Raw genomic sequence first — 19541 nt, 5'->3', positions numbered from 1 at the left:
ACACTCCAGAACTACTGATCAGTCTCTAAAAATAATACCAATTCTTTACAATTCCTTCTGTGGGTCTCTCCTCCTTTTCTGTGCTGCTGAAAGACCACATGAAGCAAAGGTATTCAAATGCCTGCTCCCACTGTTTAGGCCCCCGAATGTAAAATCTTTTTTGAAGTCAATCATTGCCATAGTTACCAGATTGCAATTTTTCTGTATGGTTTAACTAAATATTCAAACTAGTCAGCATTGCAGTTTAATACTGCAAGTAGTGCAACTTCATTAATTTTGGTCAGACCTTTTTTCTATGTTCCAAATGAAGTCTGAACATTAAGTTCCTACATATGTAAAGATTAAAAAAAGGTAATAATTAACTTGAAATAAGGAGCTTCTCCATTAAGACTTCTCTTTTAGTCACAAGATATTTGCGAGACTTCTTTCAATTTCACGTGTTTAGTGAAGAACCAAAATGCATCCACGCATGAAGAATTTTAAAGTCAAAAAAAGGAGCAATAATGTGTTTGTTATTAGAAAGTAAAATAATTTAGTAAAAAGGATGTCCTTGATAGCTATTTTGCACTTGAAAATAAGTTAGATTAAGGCTTTATCTTGACAAACACTTCTTTTAACTAAAAGCTTCAGATAATGCTTAGGAGCATTATTTAAATTATTAGCTCTGGATAACCTGCCTCGGATATAAAACATGCCACAATTCTGTCTAGAGATGCTGTTTCTGCTATGAAAATCTTGGGATGTTTCAAAGGACTGAAAAGTATGATATGATAATGATATGTGTGTTCCAAATGGACTGAAACAAAGATTATTTGATAGTTTAATCAAACCAACCAGTCCAGGCTGTTCCTGAGCAAAATAAAGAAGTGACTCATGTGCAACTATGTGAAGTCTGAAAAAACAGCAATGAAATCTAAAGAGTAGAAAAAAAACAGCACTGTTTTAAAAACAATTTGATTATTCTTCGGCAATATTTCTAGTTCTAGTCAAAGATAATGTAACGATTGTTTTCTTTTTAGTAAGCCAGTTCAAAAATAAATAAATAGAATCAGTCTGACAGTATACAGAACAGGAAAAATCTATGTATGTGAAAGGAACTGTTGGCATTCTACAGCAAATCTATTTGAGAACTGATTAAATACTGGCATTTTGGTTGACAGAAAAATATAATATTTTTAGATACTAAAACTGATAGCAAGAACAGGAGTGGTAAACAGAAATTAAAAGCAGATCATTATCTAAGAAATATTTTTTTTCACTGAAACTGTACATGTTATGCCTCTGTTTATTATCATTATCTATTTTAAAAACAAAGTTTCTATTGTGTAACATTTCAGAAGCAAATTCCTACCAAGTTGAAAAACTGAACCTTATGGAGAAAAAAACAAACACCACCAAACCAAATTACATAATTACTCCAGTTAAAAAAAAAAAAAAAAAAGAAAAAGTGTAGTCTTTGGATTTGGGGTTTTCTGCCACTGTTACTAATGAGGAAAATGAGAGGAGCACCAAAAAGTAACATCAAAGCTAGATGCAGCTGTCAAGTAATATGAAACAAAGACATGTAAAAATACAAAACAAGGTGAAAATAGATGATAATTTTCTTATTAAGAATCAATCCCTCCTAAGGACAGTAAATTAAGCACAACCAATCTACTCAACAAAGCTATCCACAAATCCAAGCAGAGAGGAACTAAGAGTGTGTGCACTGTGGTTCTAGAGACAAAATGTGTTTGTAGCAGATAGCCAATGGTGCACAAGAGTCTACAGAAAGCAGAGCAGTATAAAATGGCTAACACCATACAGCAACACAATAAATTTTTAACTCGGCTGTGCTCCCTCAATGGCTGCCTAGTCATTCAGTGTGACACTGCTGGCCAGGGACAAGACATTCAGAAAAAAACTATGAAAACTCTAAAAAGAGACTGAAATAACTTAATCAAATCACTTTACCAAAGATGCAACGATGATGGATGAGATGGGAAAAACAAAAACTCAACTACACATGAAAGGTTATCAAGGCTATTTGTCTTGGTATGATCGTTTTAGCTGCATTATTCATAACAGATATCTGTCATATCTATTCTTACATTCAGAAGTGAATATTCCACACTCTAAGCACTGGAATTTGTTGTGTGCAGACAGAGTTTTCCATAATATCTCATCTAAATATTCCTTGCTGCTGTTACTTCTTGTTGTATCAATACCGCACATGGAGACCAGTGTGCTTTTGCTTTACAGTTTTCAAGAGAAACAACTCCTTAGAGTAATCCTATCTCTAAAAGAAAAAAAAATAAAATGACCAAACAGGTTATTGTATGAATGTTACCTATAGACTGTATTTTTAAGACAACCAGTATTTCTAATTGTTTTCCTCTGGAATTTGATTTAATTATCTCGCATATTTTTTCAAGTTGGTGTCCAAAAACAAACACAGGTATGGCCTAATCAATTGAGAGAGAAGCAAAAAGATTATTTCACACAATTTTCAAATAATACTTTAACATTCCAGCATGACATTTGCCTTTTTGGCACAACTGTGACATTGCCTCATGTTCAATCTATTTTTTGGCTATTTTTCCCCCCCAAGAACTGCCCACCAGGGGAGGAGAAAATAAAAGACAGCATGCTCCATTTTCAATAGCAGCAAACTGCTAATGTACCACATCACACCATGCATGCTGACTGTTGACGGCTCCCCAGCTTAGCCTGTTGGCCGTCTTCAATCCCAGACACTAAAACCTTAGATTAAAAGGCAGCTAGTGCAAAGTTCCCAACTGCCCATCCTAGGAATCTTTCCTTATTGAATAAAGCACCCAGCTCACTTCCCCAGACAATTCAGACTACTCAAATCCACAACATGAACCACTTTAAAGGAAACGGGCTTGCAGATGAGTTCTGTGCTAATCATCCAACCCTACTCCTTAAGGGCTCGAATCTTAACTAAATCTCTTTCAGCCTATCAGACAGAGCATCCAGTGCTATATGCCTGCACATTCATAATACAAAGGAGACTTCTGCAACACCTTTACTCTGTTGACTGAGAAGCATCACAAACACCCACAGGTTAGCTTTCTGCAGTCCATCACTGGATCTGGCCTACGCCCTCAGACTCAAGAGCTCTTTCATTGCATAGGAAAGAAGCAATATTGTAAGATTCTTTAATCACACAGTCTAGAACATAAAAAAAATCCCATGGCTTCAGGATTAGCAGAACTTTTAGGTTTAAAAAAAGGATGCTAATATTCTGCGTAACTAGTTACTTGAAAAGATCATAAGGGGTGAAATAAAGAAACACTCCATCTCTTTCAGGCTTTAAATCAACAATCTTGCTAAATACAAATTAAAGGGATGAGGCAAGCAAAATTCAAAGCAGTAGCTCAGACTAAGCCTAATCTGGCTATAGGTATTCACACTCAAACCCTGAATCAACAATGAACTCCCACAATTAAAACAAAATACTGTCTGTGATAAAGGCAGCTATGTAACAGGAAAGACCTCTGAAGAGGTCTGTGCTTTTTAAGACTCTGTACTTAGCCTATATACTAAATAGCCAATCAAAGTGGTCAGGAAAAACACTCTATCCTGTTCCAGCAAAAAAAATACCAACTTTACCACTTCTGATATGTGCTGGTGTGTGTCAAAACTCCCCAGGCACTTGTGCGATGTCTCAGACAGAAAGAAGTATGCACAGGGTTTCATCTCTGGTTAGAGCTCAACTTACGATAATAGTAATTTTAAAAATACACTGTACACAACTCTACTCACTTTAGTTCTAAAAGCTCAACTGTTGCAGTCCCCACTTCCTCTCAATAAATTATCTAGGCCAAAGCTGGCTGCACCTTGTCCTCATACTCATTGCTCTGAAACCCTGCGAACTTGTGGCTATTACAGCTGTGGGTTTTTTTAGCCTCAAAGGCAACCCATTATGATGAATTTGAATTTCATAATGCATTTTTCTTAGTACTTACAAAAAATTTCTAACATAGCTTGTAGTTAATACAGTTGCTTATTAGATTTCTGAAATGGCAATATTCATAATGCTTTATCTGTTAGAAGGCTCTTTAGTTTAAAGTTTGGGTGAGGACGAAGAAAAATGGGGGCTACTTAAAGAAATCTGATTTTAAGTGAGAAATTACAAACATACACAGTTTCTGCTGTATTCACAATCCAATATATATAACTATATATATATGAGAATCAAAATATTAATTTGTCTAGTGTAGAACTGTATGAGCTGACAAAATGAAGCAAGAAGCAAAGCATCACAATAGTCCTGAATGCTACAGAGCCAACAGGAAGCTTCTAAGAACTTAAGTGCTTTAAGGCCTAACTGATACAGAAATAAGTATATGGCTTCTTTATGCTAGGAACCTAATCCAACAGAACTATTGTAAATGCAATTCCCATTCCCTTACTTGTTTTTTCTTGGTAACTATGAATGACAATCAGGATGACATTTTGATCATAATGTGAAGTTTAAAAAACAGTCTAGTAAAAAGGGTGGAACCAATTTAGCCCTTTAACAGTAAAGCCAGGACTGCTAGGATTAATATTCTAAGATCCGTGTCTATCTGCAGAAAGCAAAAAAATGTAGCCATCAAAACCAAAATGGGTTTAAATAATCAAAGTTGGTGATAGACACTACATACCACCAACAATAGTTCCCCATTTCTGAAACCGGGAGTGCAGGGTGTGGGGTGTGTCTGTGTGTGCTGTTCCAGGATGACCACAAACTTTTAAAGATACTGTACATTCTTTCACATTTCTTTTATAAGTTGAATTAACAACTCACATATTTAAAAGGGGAAGGCCTTGGCCCTCCAAACTCAAGTCTACATGAATGACGCCTCTCCCTGTCGATCCCTCCTTTCACGTCAGTTCTGGTACACTTTTGATTAAAGGCTCGGGTCATTCAACTTACCAATTCAACAAATAGCTATTTGGTTCTGTTAATTTTGCTAAACTAGTTTTCTTCCACTTTAGTGAGTTAAATCGTTTCACTGTAAGATCAAACATCAGAGTTAACTAAGTAGAAAAGGAGAAATCAATGGGTAAACTGGCAGTCTGCCTCAAACTTAAATATGAAGTAGCACTCCATGATAATTGCTTAGAATTTCTAAGGTTCTTGCAAATCATACAGAAATCTAAAAAACTAGAAAATATTCCTCTTCATCACCATTTCATGTGTATCCATGATAGCACTTTCTATATTTACCTATATTTCTAACTTTTTTTCCCAATTCTAAAATTTAAATGTATGAAGCCCTTAGCTGGATGAGGAAGATGACATTTACCGCACTCCTGGATTTTTAACTTTTTTTAAGTAACTAGGCAATCAAGCTTCCTCAAATGGTTCTCTAAACTGGGTTTCATCCTTGACTGCAAGTCACAGAACTGGGCATCTAACTCTCACCTTTCAGTCCAACATATCCACTAAATTCCTGAAGTGGCTTTAAACTGGCTGAAAGCAATTTAGTACTAGAGTATATGGAAGGCAAATAGCAGGTTTGTATTAAAAGTCTAATCTACTTGGATAGCACTCATAAAACAGTTTATATTAAGTTTTAAATACACTGCACACTATTTGCAAACAAAGCAAGTATTACTTTTTCCAGCCAAATATTTTTTCAGATGAAAAATACTTGATTCAATTGAGCATTCTGTAGGAATAGACTGAGTTACGATTTGTATAGGAAACTAGCAAAGAACCATTACCACTGTACTACAGAATCAAACAAAATAGGGTTTCTTAATCTGTTTTTGTAAAACCGTAAGTCCAGTCTTTAAGTGAGAACTAATTTCAAGATAAATTTCAAAAATTTCCCACAAAATAGAAATTTTGCTTTATTTCATTTAGAAATGGGATCAGTCCAGTCAAAAATAACAATGTTTGATTTGACATTCCAGAAAGTGTTATATTTGATAACTGGATTACAGAGAACTTGTACCAACACAATGACTCAGTGTTGGAACAGGCTTTAGAAGGCCTTCAAGGAGCAGAGATCTACAGCAGAACAAGAAAACTCTCCAGAACCATACACCTAGACAAGTAAGATACCTTAAAATAAGTCACTGCTTTCCACAGAGAAGGATAAACCTTAACTCCATCAAGTTTAACAGCAGACACTAAAGAGCACCAAATCCAGAAAACCTGAGTTTCACATTACATCCATAATGCCAAAGGGATCAAAATACAAGAAAGCACATTCTTTCAGCAGTCTCATGGGTCTCATATGGATTTAACCTGAGAAGCCCACTCAGCACCGTTCGACACAGCACATGCACTCAAAGGCAGTAACAGGAATATGGCTTTGCAGACTTCATGCCCCTCTTCAAAGGGCCTGACATTGCCAGTAAAAAAAAATGTAACTAAAATAAGGCTAAATATCACTACAATGATAATTTTGGTCAATTACACTTCTTGCATCTAGTTTCTTCTGCAAGATTCAGATTTGATGGAGGTATATTAAGAGTCCCCATTTCAGAGCATATAAAATAAAAAACACCTAGCACAAAGATTCCTTACCTACAGAAATAAATTCTGTTCTCTCCACCAGCTTGCCTTTTGCTTTTCTCCTGCTTTTTCGAACAGGTTGTTTTCATCTCAGATAAAGTATAAGGCTCAGATTCACTAAGTTCCAAATATAAGTAGCAGAGACTGAAGAGGCACTTTTTAACAGTGAAACCAGGTTCTCCACTTTCCAGTGTCTAGCTCTGCAGAACTGTCCAATTTCTCCACTGGCTTCAGCAGATTTAGCATACACAGACCAACAGTCTGTCTTCCTTTCTAGCTCAGTGCCAGCAATAACTTTTAAGATTCTCATTTTGCAAACCAGCCAAACGCAAACATTTTTAATTTGTTTTGGGTTTAGGACAATCTTCAAATTCAACTAGATATACACTAATCCCTAGACTTTTCCTTAGGTTTTGGTGTAACTCCTGGTCTAAACTAGCCTTCTATTCCTAGTCAGTAAAGTGCTATTCTTTAGTCTCCAGGGAAAAATGCCTCCATCAAATCTGAATCAGATTAGCATTCTTTTTATGATATTTGGAGTTACACCTACATCCTTGAAGAATACAGATGCCTCAGCTAAGGTGGGCACTGGACAGATAGGGAAGCAGAAGAATTAGTACAATAATTTACCTGAAAAAAACTGTGGTAAATTGTAAAATGCTGAGCTTTGTACTCTGACAAGTGGACTACTATATTGGAACAGGTATCTCTGCATAACATTGCACTGTAAATATCCTATGAGAAGCAGCAAGCAAGTGAACCTGAAGTTATACCAATAGAAATCACGTTTCTGTCCCATATCATAGCATAAGGCAACCCATACTTCAAATCAACTTCTGGTAGAGCTACTACAGGAATGTTAGATTTATAGAGCCTTGCTGTGGCAGAGTATTTTATTGAATAAACTTTATTTTCACTAATGTACCCTTCTGCCAGAAAAACACTGAACTTCTCTTTCAGACAGACAGTTCCTCAGACTGTTAAGTAAATCATAACTCTTCTGCCACTCCCCAGGTTATGAAAAGCCATAAAATGTGTCTGCATATCCCACTTTCCCCAGATTAACGTAAAGAAATGCCAGGACCATGTCTTCTGCAGGAAGATGTATGTAACTCAGTACAATTTTACGTGGGTGAAAAAAAAAGTTATGACTGAAATCTTAAGCCCACAACTTGGGGGGGGGTTGCCTTTTTTCCTCATAAAAACTACAATGTTCCTCTAAAAATATTATTCTACAAGATAATTTTACAAGTTTCCTAACTTGTAGGAACAAATTCATAACTTGTAGAAATTAAACAATTACAAATACACAAACTCCTCTCCTATCTCAGCACACTACTGACCAAATATTCCTATGTGGCCAATAGCTAAGGTATTACAAGAAAATTGGTAATTTCTCTCTTTTATACCTCTCCACAACAGCATTCGTCTTCCAGAGCTCTTCTCTACCTAAGAGTTCAGTAATCAACCTTTGGTTTGTGAAAGGGCATTTTAGAAAAAACACTAAATATAATCAATATGGCAGTTATCCAAAGCAGAGATGCAAGCTTTTCCTGTTCAACTAACTTCTACTATTTGAAAACCCTTTCAAGAATTTTCCATCAGAAAATAGCTGCAGCAAACCAATAAAGCAATCATTAAAAGTAACAGACCTTAAAAAATGGTAAGTAACCAGCTGAAGATGAGTTTAAGGGGAAAATTGTCAACTGCTGCTTAATTATTAATACTTTTACCATATTTTAGATACATGCTACACAGAAAATAGAAGTGTTATTTTAGTACTGTACATAATAAGGACAATATACAAGTGGTTAACACTCAGCTATGTTACCTTTCAAAAGTTAAGGCCTTAAGGACCTAAACTACATGTTGTATACCTTTTATCCCATTTAACTACCCAGAATCCTTCTGTTTCTTTGGCTATTCATCATCACAGCTGTTTCCAAAACATCGTCAGCTGGCTTAGCCTTTGAGTAATGATAACCATTTCCAAGGAGTGGCTATTTAAGGAAGAGTCTTGCTCTGATTCCACAAAACTATTCTAATGTATTAAAGAATAGAGAGTAAAATTTATTTTTGAAGTTGCACTACTGATATAAAACTCTATTCACTCCTTTCAATTGAGCTGAACCTATTTTGTAAAGCCCAGTTTTCTTCTTAAAAGTCTGTAAGCCTCTTACACTAAAACCTTCATTTTTTAGCCTCTTTCAAAAAGTAACATTTAGAATTACTAAAGTGAAAAATTTATCTTAGTTTTACTTGATAGCCTTCCGTACATCAATGATTCCACTGTTACTTTCCATGTGAAATCTCATTCTGTCTCAAAAGTTCAGTAAGAAGCATCTTAAGAGGCCCTTGGTACCCAAGAAAATGCAACATTCTCGCAATGCTTAATATAAAACACTAATGTCTCTTGTCAAATTAGCAGGTTACAGTATCAAATACATGTCAATGACATTCTAATTATATTTTTACGAACAATTTTTTTCCCTAAGCTTAAGAAGATAATTGAAGAGATATTTTGAAAGCTTAGGAGAGCTTAAAAGAATAAACCTAATCTTCCAATACTGTCAGCCCACTGTAGTATTTACTTTCACAAAAATATTGTGCATTACTACTGCTAGAAGCAGAATACCTAACTAAAGAGTTCACACTGGCCCTTCTAAATAATTGATGTGTGCTCACATACTCATTCATGTACTTGGCTGGAATGTCGTTTCAGTTGGCAAAAAAGTTGTATTTGGACAAAGTGCCAGACAAAAGAAAAGATGCTGCAGTTCCTTTAAGACTTAGGAGTTTTCTTGTAAACACAGGGTAGACCCATTTGCAGATGACATTGAAGTATTGCAGTGGTTTTTTTCTTCCAAAGCTTAATTCTGAGCAAGCACAGTAAGGATATCCAGCTACAGTACTATGATAGCAAAGTTGTGAAACTGTACCTAGGTATGTCTGGAATCAAGAACTTGAAGTTTACTATTTTATCATTTAAAAAAAAAATATTAAAAAATTAAAGTATATTTCTCTGAAGATCACAAAAGCTGACTTGCTTCCTCAAAATTCCAACTAAGTAAATAAAATACACTCAATTAGAGAAACTTGATCAGGCCAGCTTAAGTATCATAAATTGTTTATCACATAATAGATGCTATGTTTGATACTTATTGACAAACCATAATTAAGATTTTATTACACTACTTCAAATGTTCAATTAAGTGCTGTTGCACAACAAGTTATTACAGTCAGAAACAGGTTGGACTGTTATCTATTTTCATATAAAATAGAGTAAGTATAATTTGACTGAACTGAAATCAGTGCTACTAAAGAGATATAAATAAAAATATTTCTCTAATTTAAAGCTGACCTACCACCATTTGAGTTGCTATCTAGATTATACCAATGCCGTGTACATTAACAGTGAAAAAAGTCTACTGCAGTGAGACATACACTGATCTAAAATCGATGTACTGTTATTATGTTGTCATCAAAAGAGAATTTTTCTTACTATGTAGAATGAAACAAAAACAATTCATTCACTTGCCTCTAAAAACCTGAATCACCCTACACTAGTACATATAAATATATATTATGTATTATCCAAGAAAAGCCAATGTAATAAATAAGAGATTTATTTTAATACATTGAAATATGTATAACTTAGCAATCCAAACATTTTGGCTACAATCAGGCAACATAACCTGAAATATGAGCTCAACAACCAAAGAATTACCAATAAATTAAAAGTGAGTTACTGCAGATAGGTATCTACTACACAAACCAATACTTTCCTGGAACTTAACATAAAATTAATCCAGCGAACACAATTAAAACAGCAGCCTCAGCAGCCCAATTCCGAAGTAGAATAAGAATAGCAGAATATATCTGGTGTGTGACTCCTTACATGTTTCAGCACATGTATCCAATACTTTACATCACCAGGTGACATCATCTTTTGCACTACTTGATTTTTTAGCATAAAAGCTGCATTAGTAATCTGTAAGTACAGGAATGAATCCAAGCATTAATGTCTTCTTCATCATCCAACATTGGAGGAAAATAGGCATTAAATTTCCATAAAGATGAAAAAAACGCTGCACAGTTACCCAAGTCATGTTCCATGGGTAAATTTATGTGGACTGTCATTATAAAGTTCTGGAGGAGCATCTCAGAATAAATATGCATTCACAAAATGGAAATAACTTCAAGTTGAATTATTGTCTCCGTTTTTTGTCTCTTCCAGGCAGCAATGTATTGGTACTTATCCTACTCTAATTTTTAAACCCTAGTGCAGACTTACTTATGCTAAACTACTTCACTATCTCCCATGATGCACATCTAGCGTGACAACCTTCTAAAGGAATGAAAGTGAAAATTTATATAATTATTGCTATGTTTTCAAAATGCTTTTACAGTTATGAAAGCACAAAGATTAAGAATTATATATATCTTATTTCTAAGTTTAGTAATTTAATTTGAGGTAATATTTATTTAGTATTACAGCAACATTTATCTTTCAATAAGCAGTGCAGCAAAATAAATGAAAAAGTGAAAGCATATTGCACTACAAACTCCTGGATTCTGAAATGCTGCTATAACATGTACTCATTTCCAAAATGTCTCAAATCCTTACTACTTCCCCCAGGAAAAGAAGTTACATTAACCTAAGTGTCACAGCATTAACAAAAAGATTAAGCTAACACTTTCTCCTAGGCATATATACAGGACATTGGAAAAACTATCTTCCACAATTATAAATTAATTTAAAACATTCTTTACAGGAATGTATTCTACATTTATCTCTAAGAAAACATGAAGTGGACTATTTAAAATGTACAAATAAAGAGATTTAGCACTTGCAGTCTGCTGGTGAAAGGACACCTGAAAATCTGACGGAAAAAAATTATCACAGGGGACTAGGCTGTCCTGCCACAAACTGAGACACTTTTTCAGACTAGAAAAGAATACAAAAAAAACAAACACAAAAAGTTCAATCTCTATTACATTATTTATTACCAGCCGAAGACTTTAATCAGATATACCTGATTGTGAATTTTGCTGAAGTCAAATCCTATTTCCCTGCCCTTAGAAGGACAATCATCGAATCATAGACTGTATGGAGTTGGAAGGGACCTTTAAAGGTCATCTAGTCCAGCCCACCGTGCAGTGCACAGGGACCTTTTGGACTAGATCAGGTTGCTCAGAGCCTGGTCAAACCTGATCTTGAATTGCCTTCATCACATCTATGGGCAACATGTTCTAGTGCTTCGCCACCCTCATTGTAAAGAACTTCTTCCTAATGTCTAATCTAAATCTATCCTGCTCTAGTTTAAGACCATTGCCTCTTGTCCTTCTGCTACACATCCCTATAAACAGACCCTCCCCAGCTTTCCTGTAGGCTGCTATAAGATCTCCCTGGAGCTTTCTCCTCTCTCACCTGAACAATCCAGCTTTCTCGGCATGCATTCATAGGAGGTGCTCCAGCCCTCTGATCATTCTTGTGGCTCTTCTCTGGACTCATCCCAAAAGGTCCGTGTCCCTCTGGCGTTGAGGACTCCAAAGCTGGACACTATATTCCAGGTGGGGTGTCACCGGAGCAGAGCAGCAGAATCACCTCCCTTGACCTGCTGGCCACGCTGCTTTTGACACAGCCCGGGATGTGACTGGCCCTCTGGGCTGCCCATGCATATTGTTTGCTCATGTCCAGCTTTTCATTCACCAGTACCCCCAAGTCTCTTTCTGCAGGGCTGCTCTCTATCACATCATCTCCCAGCCTGGATTAATAGCAAGGATGCCCAGATGTAAACAAAGCAATACAGTAAATAAAGAGGGCATCTAAGAAGAAAAAGTGAAAGGATCCCAGATAAAAGCTCAGTAAGAACCCCAATTCTAGGAGAGGAAGACAACAAATGTCATCCAAATCTTTGCATCAAAGCAGAAAGTGTCATACACCTTACTGTACCATGTCCCACTGGCACAACTCCTGACTGTCACTGGGTCGACACTAATCTACCCATAAATATATGGGCCTTCTTAACATATAATTAATCAAAAGCTTGACTTCCGTTCCCTTTGATTTCCTTATCAAAAGTGTGATGCAATTTCTCCCCAAATTACTGTTTTTATTTGAAATAAGGGTAGCACAATTGCTTAATTTTTCCACTCAAGAGAAAAAATGCCTATTGTTTTCTAGGTGTTGAGTAAAAACTCACATGAAGGCAGTTTACAAAATGTTTATAGCCTAGTGAGTGCAAATTGCTATACGTGGAAGAGGGATGGGGAAGAAGGTGTGTTCACAAGCCGTTTAAACCAATACAAATCTGTCTTTGCATACTTCTGCTTTCCTCTCCTTCCTCCCTCCATCCCAGTGGTAGAGATCAGCGAGGTCAGGGACTGGCTGTAACTGAAGAGTGTGTGTGTGTGTGTATATATATACATATAATTGTTGAGTTAATTTCAGTTTGATTCAGTCCACCTTGGGACCATTCAAAAAGACAAGAACAAACAGCCAGGAGTGGAAGAAGGAGACAAGACTGCATTCCTCCCTGATCACGCAAGCCTAAATATACAAACTAGTTAAGAAACCAAATCCTTTACTGTAGGTTATTGGGGCACAAACCAACAGATTAAACAACAAGAACAGTAAACTCACTCTTCTGCCCAAGAACAGCATTATTCACCAGTTAGTCTAACCTGGATGATTGGCTGTTCAACACTTAGCTTAAATTACAACAGATGACTGATGTCTCTAAACAGCATACTCCTTAAGGTGGTCTGCCAAAGTCACCATCAAAGACTACAAGATTTAGGAGTTCTGGATGCTTTCTTTTGTGTATTGACTGATCCTTTCACTCCAAAGCCCATACAGGCTCAAAGACAACAGCAATGGGAGCAAGTAACTTCAGGTTAACTGTAGAAGACTCCTACTTTTGCTCACAGTAAGGAAAATGCCTTCTCATAGTTAGGTACTACAATGTTTCTGGCCAGCTCTTAAGAAAAATCTTCTTCATAGTGCTTCCTCACAGGTTCAGGAAACCCCCAAACAGTACTAGGCATTCAGTTAAACAATAAACATTCACTCAGGAAGTCACTGTCACACAGTGGTCAAATACAATACAAGAAGGTCACCTCAGCCTTAGTTTTCTACAGGTAACTCAGCAACGCCCTTCGCCATCCTACTCTGACTGTCTCACACAGCTGCCTTTCCAGAGTTTGCTTACAAACACTTCTTGCTAAACAGGTCATGACTGCTTTATATGTTGCCTTACAAGCCAGGAAGAAAAAAATAATTTAAAAATGCCACCACAAAACAAAGCACAATAGTGTTTTATTGAATTTCTTCCCCTGCTTCAAACTAATCTTCAGAAAGAAAATAGATCTCTTGTCAAGTATTAAATATCAAATGGCTTGCTGTCTTTTCCATACTTGAATTCCCTGAAATATCTTCTCATCTGGTCACCCCATGTTAACAAAAAAAAAGAACAAAAAAACCTCGCCAACCACCCAGATTTATGATTTGCCATTGAAACAATTTAAAATAATTATTAAAACACTTATTAAATCACTAACACTCAGTTTATGCATAGTGCTAAATAATCTTCCTTAGTTCCCTGGAGGCCTCTTGAAATCTTCTAGAAGTCTTTAAAAATAAATTCCATGCACACACAAGCAAATACTCAGTGAGTAGTGGAAAGCACAGGAATTTCCAGGACAGCAATGGAAGTGCTAAATCAGAAAGGCAGAAAAGTATTTGTTATTGAAACATGTGAACTTAAAATCAAGCAGCCATACAAGCCCTGACTTACTAACATTTCTAAACTGTGGCCTGAATCATACTTAAGGCAAAAACAGTTCAAGATCCATGTTTACTTAGATTTGTAAATGTCTGTAAGAACAGTTAAAGTGCCTATTACAGTAAGTAGAACTGCAGAGAACATACTACTGCATTTTACAACAGGTTAGCTACTTACAGGTGAGTACAAACTGATAAATAATCTAACATTTGGAAGGCTCTGTATCACAGTAGAGTGCCAAGTAAATCTAATCTCTAAATTTTTCCATAAAATGTTACCTTTTTTGATGAGGTAATCTCCAACTCTGTTTATTTTTATTCTTCAGCATATTATAAAAGCATGTACTTTTATGGAAAAAGTGTCTATCCATAGGATTTAAACAAAAATTTGAAACTACAGTATCATTTCTACCTTTCTCAAAGTTGGCCCTTTTTTGTTTCAGTTTACAGGACTAGCGAAGCACTCAGATCAAGTATTTGACAGTGACTGTAAAGCTTAATACCTCAAAACCGTTGCATTCTGTTTTCAAAAATTTCTCAAATGCAATGCACAATTTACTTGAAAAGACACACAATGTGCACCACAGAATGCTTCAGCACTACATGTGTACTTGTCTCAGATTACAAACTGCATAATCATCCTACAGTGTTCTAGTGAAAATATGCATACATATTCTGTCTACTAACATTTTTCTTAGACATTATCCTAACACAATAGTCATGCTGCTGTGAGAATGTTGATCCAAAAATCCTTCACCAATTATGAAGATAATAATACAAGCAACTTAACTTTTCTAATGCTCATAGTTTATTATAACTTAAGTCTTTTTTCCACTAGGTGGTCTAACTAGCTTTTGAGTTATCAACACACTCAACTACTGAACAGTCACATATTAAACACGTGGATTTGAGTTCAAGAATTTCATATTGTTTAGCCACTGTAAAATATACTGATTGACATTCCAAAAGTTCCAATTTCAAAATAACATAGATTATACCAAGATGACTTTTAATTGCTTGGTGCAAGTGGTGTTTACTTTCCTTTCTACATAATTACACAACCATGAGGAAGTCAGTAACTGCCTCTGATCACTTGTTCAAACTAGAACATCAGGACAGAATTTAACAAAGCAATTTTTCATAATGCAAACCCAAATAACAGGGGAAAACCAACTCTTAAGACTTACCTGTTCTCCTGCCTACAGCACAAAAACTATTCTAATGGTACTCTTCCTCTATAAATCTCCACTTCTGCTGTAATTCAAATAGTTAACTAGAAAGTGAAAGGTCACTACATTCCATGACTTGTTTCTAGCCTGCATAAGAGCAACAGGACTTTCGGCTGACTTGTGCTCTAAGTTGGAAATTAGTGACTGAAAAGTTTACTAGGTATTTTTCATTTTTGTCTCCTGCCATACCGGCAGAGAATATGAGCAATAAACTGGCTTTATGTGAAAACAGTTCCAGTATCAGTGTCCACCAGTGATCTCTGGGGACACCTGGAGAGGTCAGTGGGAAAGACTACTGAAACCAAAATGTAAATTTAGGATGAATTACAAACAAAAGAAAAAATCCACCATAAATTGTACACACAACTTCCTTAATTTGTTAGTGTGGCAGCTTTGAGCAAACAGCCAGGAACATCAAGGGGTACAAAATAGAAACATCTACAACTATTAAATATTTCATATTTTATAGACTAAAAAACATTAACATACAAATAGCATCAAGACAGTTAATCATTTCAGATCACTTAATTCATAGTGCATTGCTCTAGCTTCTAGGACATCCACTATTTTTATCTTCAGTCAGCAATGAGCTTTTTAACTACAGTGGGTACATTACCCTCATTCACATATTTAAATATCAAGCAAACGCACGATATGTATTAAAAATCTCGAGTATTTACAGCAGTTCTTAGTACAAATCATTGGTGAAACCAAGCTCATGTTGATTTCTTTCTTTTAAAGCAAAGACGCTGCTTTCCTGGAGTTTATTTCCTGACTTTGGGGGGAAAATAAAAACAAACTATACTAATGTTTTAATTCCTATTTCGTAGGTAGTAATTTGATAGCACAGAATTAGTTTTTAAATAATCAACAGAATCTACCTGCTTCTGAAGCATACTCATTGCAAAAATTCCTTATGTACAAGATACTGAACAAAACCAAACAAGTCGAACAAAACTGAAAGCTTTACTACAACTTAAGAATCATCCTAGCTATTCTATGCGCAACTGCATTAACTACTATCAGAGGTCATTCAGTATGGGAAAAAGCCTGATATAGTGTAACATCACAGTAACGAGCACAATTATATCAAGACTTGAATACTTCTTGTAAGAAATATTTCAGGATATTTCAAAACTGCCTTCAAGTGGTCTTTGCAGTTCATGAGAGGGCCACTGAATATGCTAGATTTACTAGTTTATACAAGAGACTGTATTTACTTGGATTAAGTTGGGTTGTTGTGGGAAGAACAACTATGCCAATAGATCTGGAGGTGGTAATCTCCTCCTAAAGCACGCAATACACCTGTCCTGTCTCAGAGAGCTCTGAAATGCAAGAGGTATGAGTGACTTACAGCTTGCTATCTATACAACTTGGTGCTCTTCCTAAATAAACCTGTGTTTTAGAAGGAATGCTAAAAATTCTATCCATACTATGCAGATAAGAAACATCAGTCAGTAAAGCTAAAGGAGTTGTTCAAGTTCACCCAAAGAGACAAAGATGCCAACAAGGAATCCAACTCTAATGCTGTATGCACCAGAATACACAACCCTCTGCACCTGAAGGAATGACCAAGGCATAAATCGAAACACAGGCCTCAATCATGCAGTCAGCAGCAAGTCTGCAGTCAGCAGACACAAAGTAAGATTAGGCCTTAAAGCATTAAATCCTCTACATGCTGAAGTGTCCTTGAGGCATACTCCTTCAATAACTTACACAATAAATGCACACAAATATACAGTAATATTTAAACAGTATCTTGATCTAAAACAGTGAATATTACCTTCTGGTGATATGAACAAAAAGCTAGTACTTCTCTTAAGCACTCTTCTGTGCTGCTTCTTTTTGGACTAACTTGTATCCTTGTAAGCTTAGAAAATAAACTACAAATTTGAACCAGGCAGAAAGACTGCAGCAATGTATTACTCTGAAAATCCTGAAAAACAGTCTTGGTTAGACTGTTGAATCTTAGAAATTTCTGTTGAGCTACAATTCTGTTAAAAGTGTCACAGTAATAACTAAAGCTTCAATGTAATTACTTACAGATTAACTTCATTTAACATTACAAGGCACAGCAAATAAAGTACTGGCAGTTATCTCAAGCACATATAAGTTTAAAGCTATATACATACACAAACTGCAAACTTAAACTTGAATTAATCCAAATTTTAAAAAATAAATAAAAATGCAACAGTAGCACAAATCTCATCAAAGAGTAAGTATGCTGTGAGGTGTTGGGGTTTTTTTTCCCTAAATATGTCTCTATTAACAGGTTTCTGTGTTCACTAATTGTTATACAATTTAATTTGTTATACATTCAGTTCAGCCTGAAGTGGGTCTCTATTACTATTTCACAGAACACTTTGCATTCCACTTGTGACCCGACCTCCTCATCCTCCTAACATATTTATATGGCTCTATAACCACAGTATCTGAACCTAATCTCTATGGTAACTGTAAGATTTGTTTACATGGAAAAAGACTATTAGAAATGTATGTAAATTTAGCTGTCATTTAAACAAGTGGTTTTCTTTCTGGGGGAAAAAAGATCCCTATACTGCCTCCTACTTCTCTTGCTTCCATGTCCTGCATCTCCACCAGGCAATTTGAAAAAGCTCTGCATCAAACTACTTCAACAGCTTGTTGTTGTTAATTCATTAATAGTTTACTTTTAATGTGAAAGACATTTACAGTATTTTAGATCTTAACACTTGTTAAAGAAAGATCATAGGGAGGACAATCGTAACATGGTTTTTAAAAGATACTGTCATTAAGTCACCAAAATAAATAAAAAAACCATGCTAAACCTTTAACAGCTATACAAAAAAGACTGTTTTCTGCTCAGCAACTTAGATCAATCTAGATATTAAAACAGCCTGTATCATTTATAATTTTCAGCAGTAAATATAGTACTAGATACACATTTTACATAATACAGCCATTAGGCACAACAGACAGTGCAAGACTCCACATACAGACTGCTCTTTTTTATTAATAAATACCAAAGATATGATGTATCACAGGTTTGTAACAATTTTTTTTAACAAGATTTACAGTATCTTGAAATGAGATTTACTGCAGCCCAGCAGGACTGGGAGCTGAATTACATGGGGGTCATAGCTAACTTAAATGGCAGTTTGAGCAAGACATCATCAGCAAAATGGTTAAATACCTAACAAACCCAGTTGTTAAAAACTACTTTTAGGCACACAGATCTTTACCACACACAGAAGAAATATTCCAACAATACAGTTGTGGTTTTTTTCTTAGAAAACTTGGATTACAGATTGAAAATAGTCTAGAAAATCCAAAGAGAAGAAACAGGAGCAACAATGAGGTATGTGAATGCTACACAGCACTGAGAAGAAAATTAGAACCTGTCTGGAAATCTTTCTGCACCTCACAGCAATCGTTTCACTGCAGAGAATCCCTTAACATGCACCCTCCCTGATAATATCAGTATTATTCATTCAACAAAACTCCTCTTAACAAATATAAAGTAAGTAAATCTACCATTTAGCCTCTGTTCAAGTAAACACAGTTGTACAGCCAACATTTATCCCTTGCAACTTTCTAATGCAGGATGACTGTCCCCTGCTCCCTGATGAAGCAAGCTCAACCCAGGCAGCCATGTCCTTATCCTCCTACAAACATTGTTTCTAAAGGAGAACAACCCCCGCTCAGCGAACTTAGGAGTTTCCCCCAGCATAACGCGGCGAAGCAAAGCCTGCCCCACCGTCGGCAGTCGAGCTAAGGCACGAAAACACAGCAGTGGGGGCGAAACAGCCCGCAGTCTGGATCTGCACCAGCACCGAGCCTAGCACCGGGGTCGGGACAGATGGACTGACAGATAAGACAGCGTTTCTTCATGCAACCCTCCCTTCTTTCCCCTCCCAGACACACAAGCGACTGTTTTACCTTCATGATGAGCTCAGGCTGCGGTAAAAGCCTCGATAGGAGCTGAGCGGCCGAGGCTGGACCTGGAATTTAAAACAAAGCGCTAAGGCAC

The 19541-nt window shown here is 36.1% G+C and overlaps 1 protein-coding gene across 1 annotated transcript in view; it reads right to left on the bottom strand.

Moving 5' to 3' along the window:
• Positions 1 to 19508, bottom strand: part of LOC104388694 (AT-rich interactive domain-containing protein 4B-like) — a 65115-nt gene extending 45607 nt beyond the window's left edge. The window contains exon 1 of the mRNA XM_009997593.1: positions 19451 to 19508. Within this exon, the coding sequence (XP_009995895.1) occupies positions 19451 to 19456 (6 nt within the window). The 5' untranslated portion in view covers positions 19457 to 19508. The remainder of the gene's footprint in view (positions 1 to 19450) is intronic.
• Positions 19509 to 19541: the final 33 nt, after the last annotated feature.

The sequence above is a fragment of the Chaetura pelagica genome, unplaced genomic scaffold, assembly GCF_000747805.2.
Source record: "Chaetura pelagica isolate M959 unplaced genomic scaffold, ChaPel_1.0 scaffold235, whole genome shotgun sequence".
In the NCBI taxonomy this organism is placed as follows: Eukaryota; Metazoa; Chordata; class Aves; order Apodiformes; family Apodidae; genus Chaetura; species Chaetura pelagica.
Note: the sequence above shows the minus strand (reverse complement) of the source record. Positions and strands in the feature narration are given on the sequence as shown.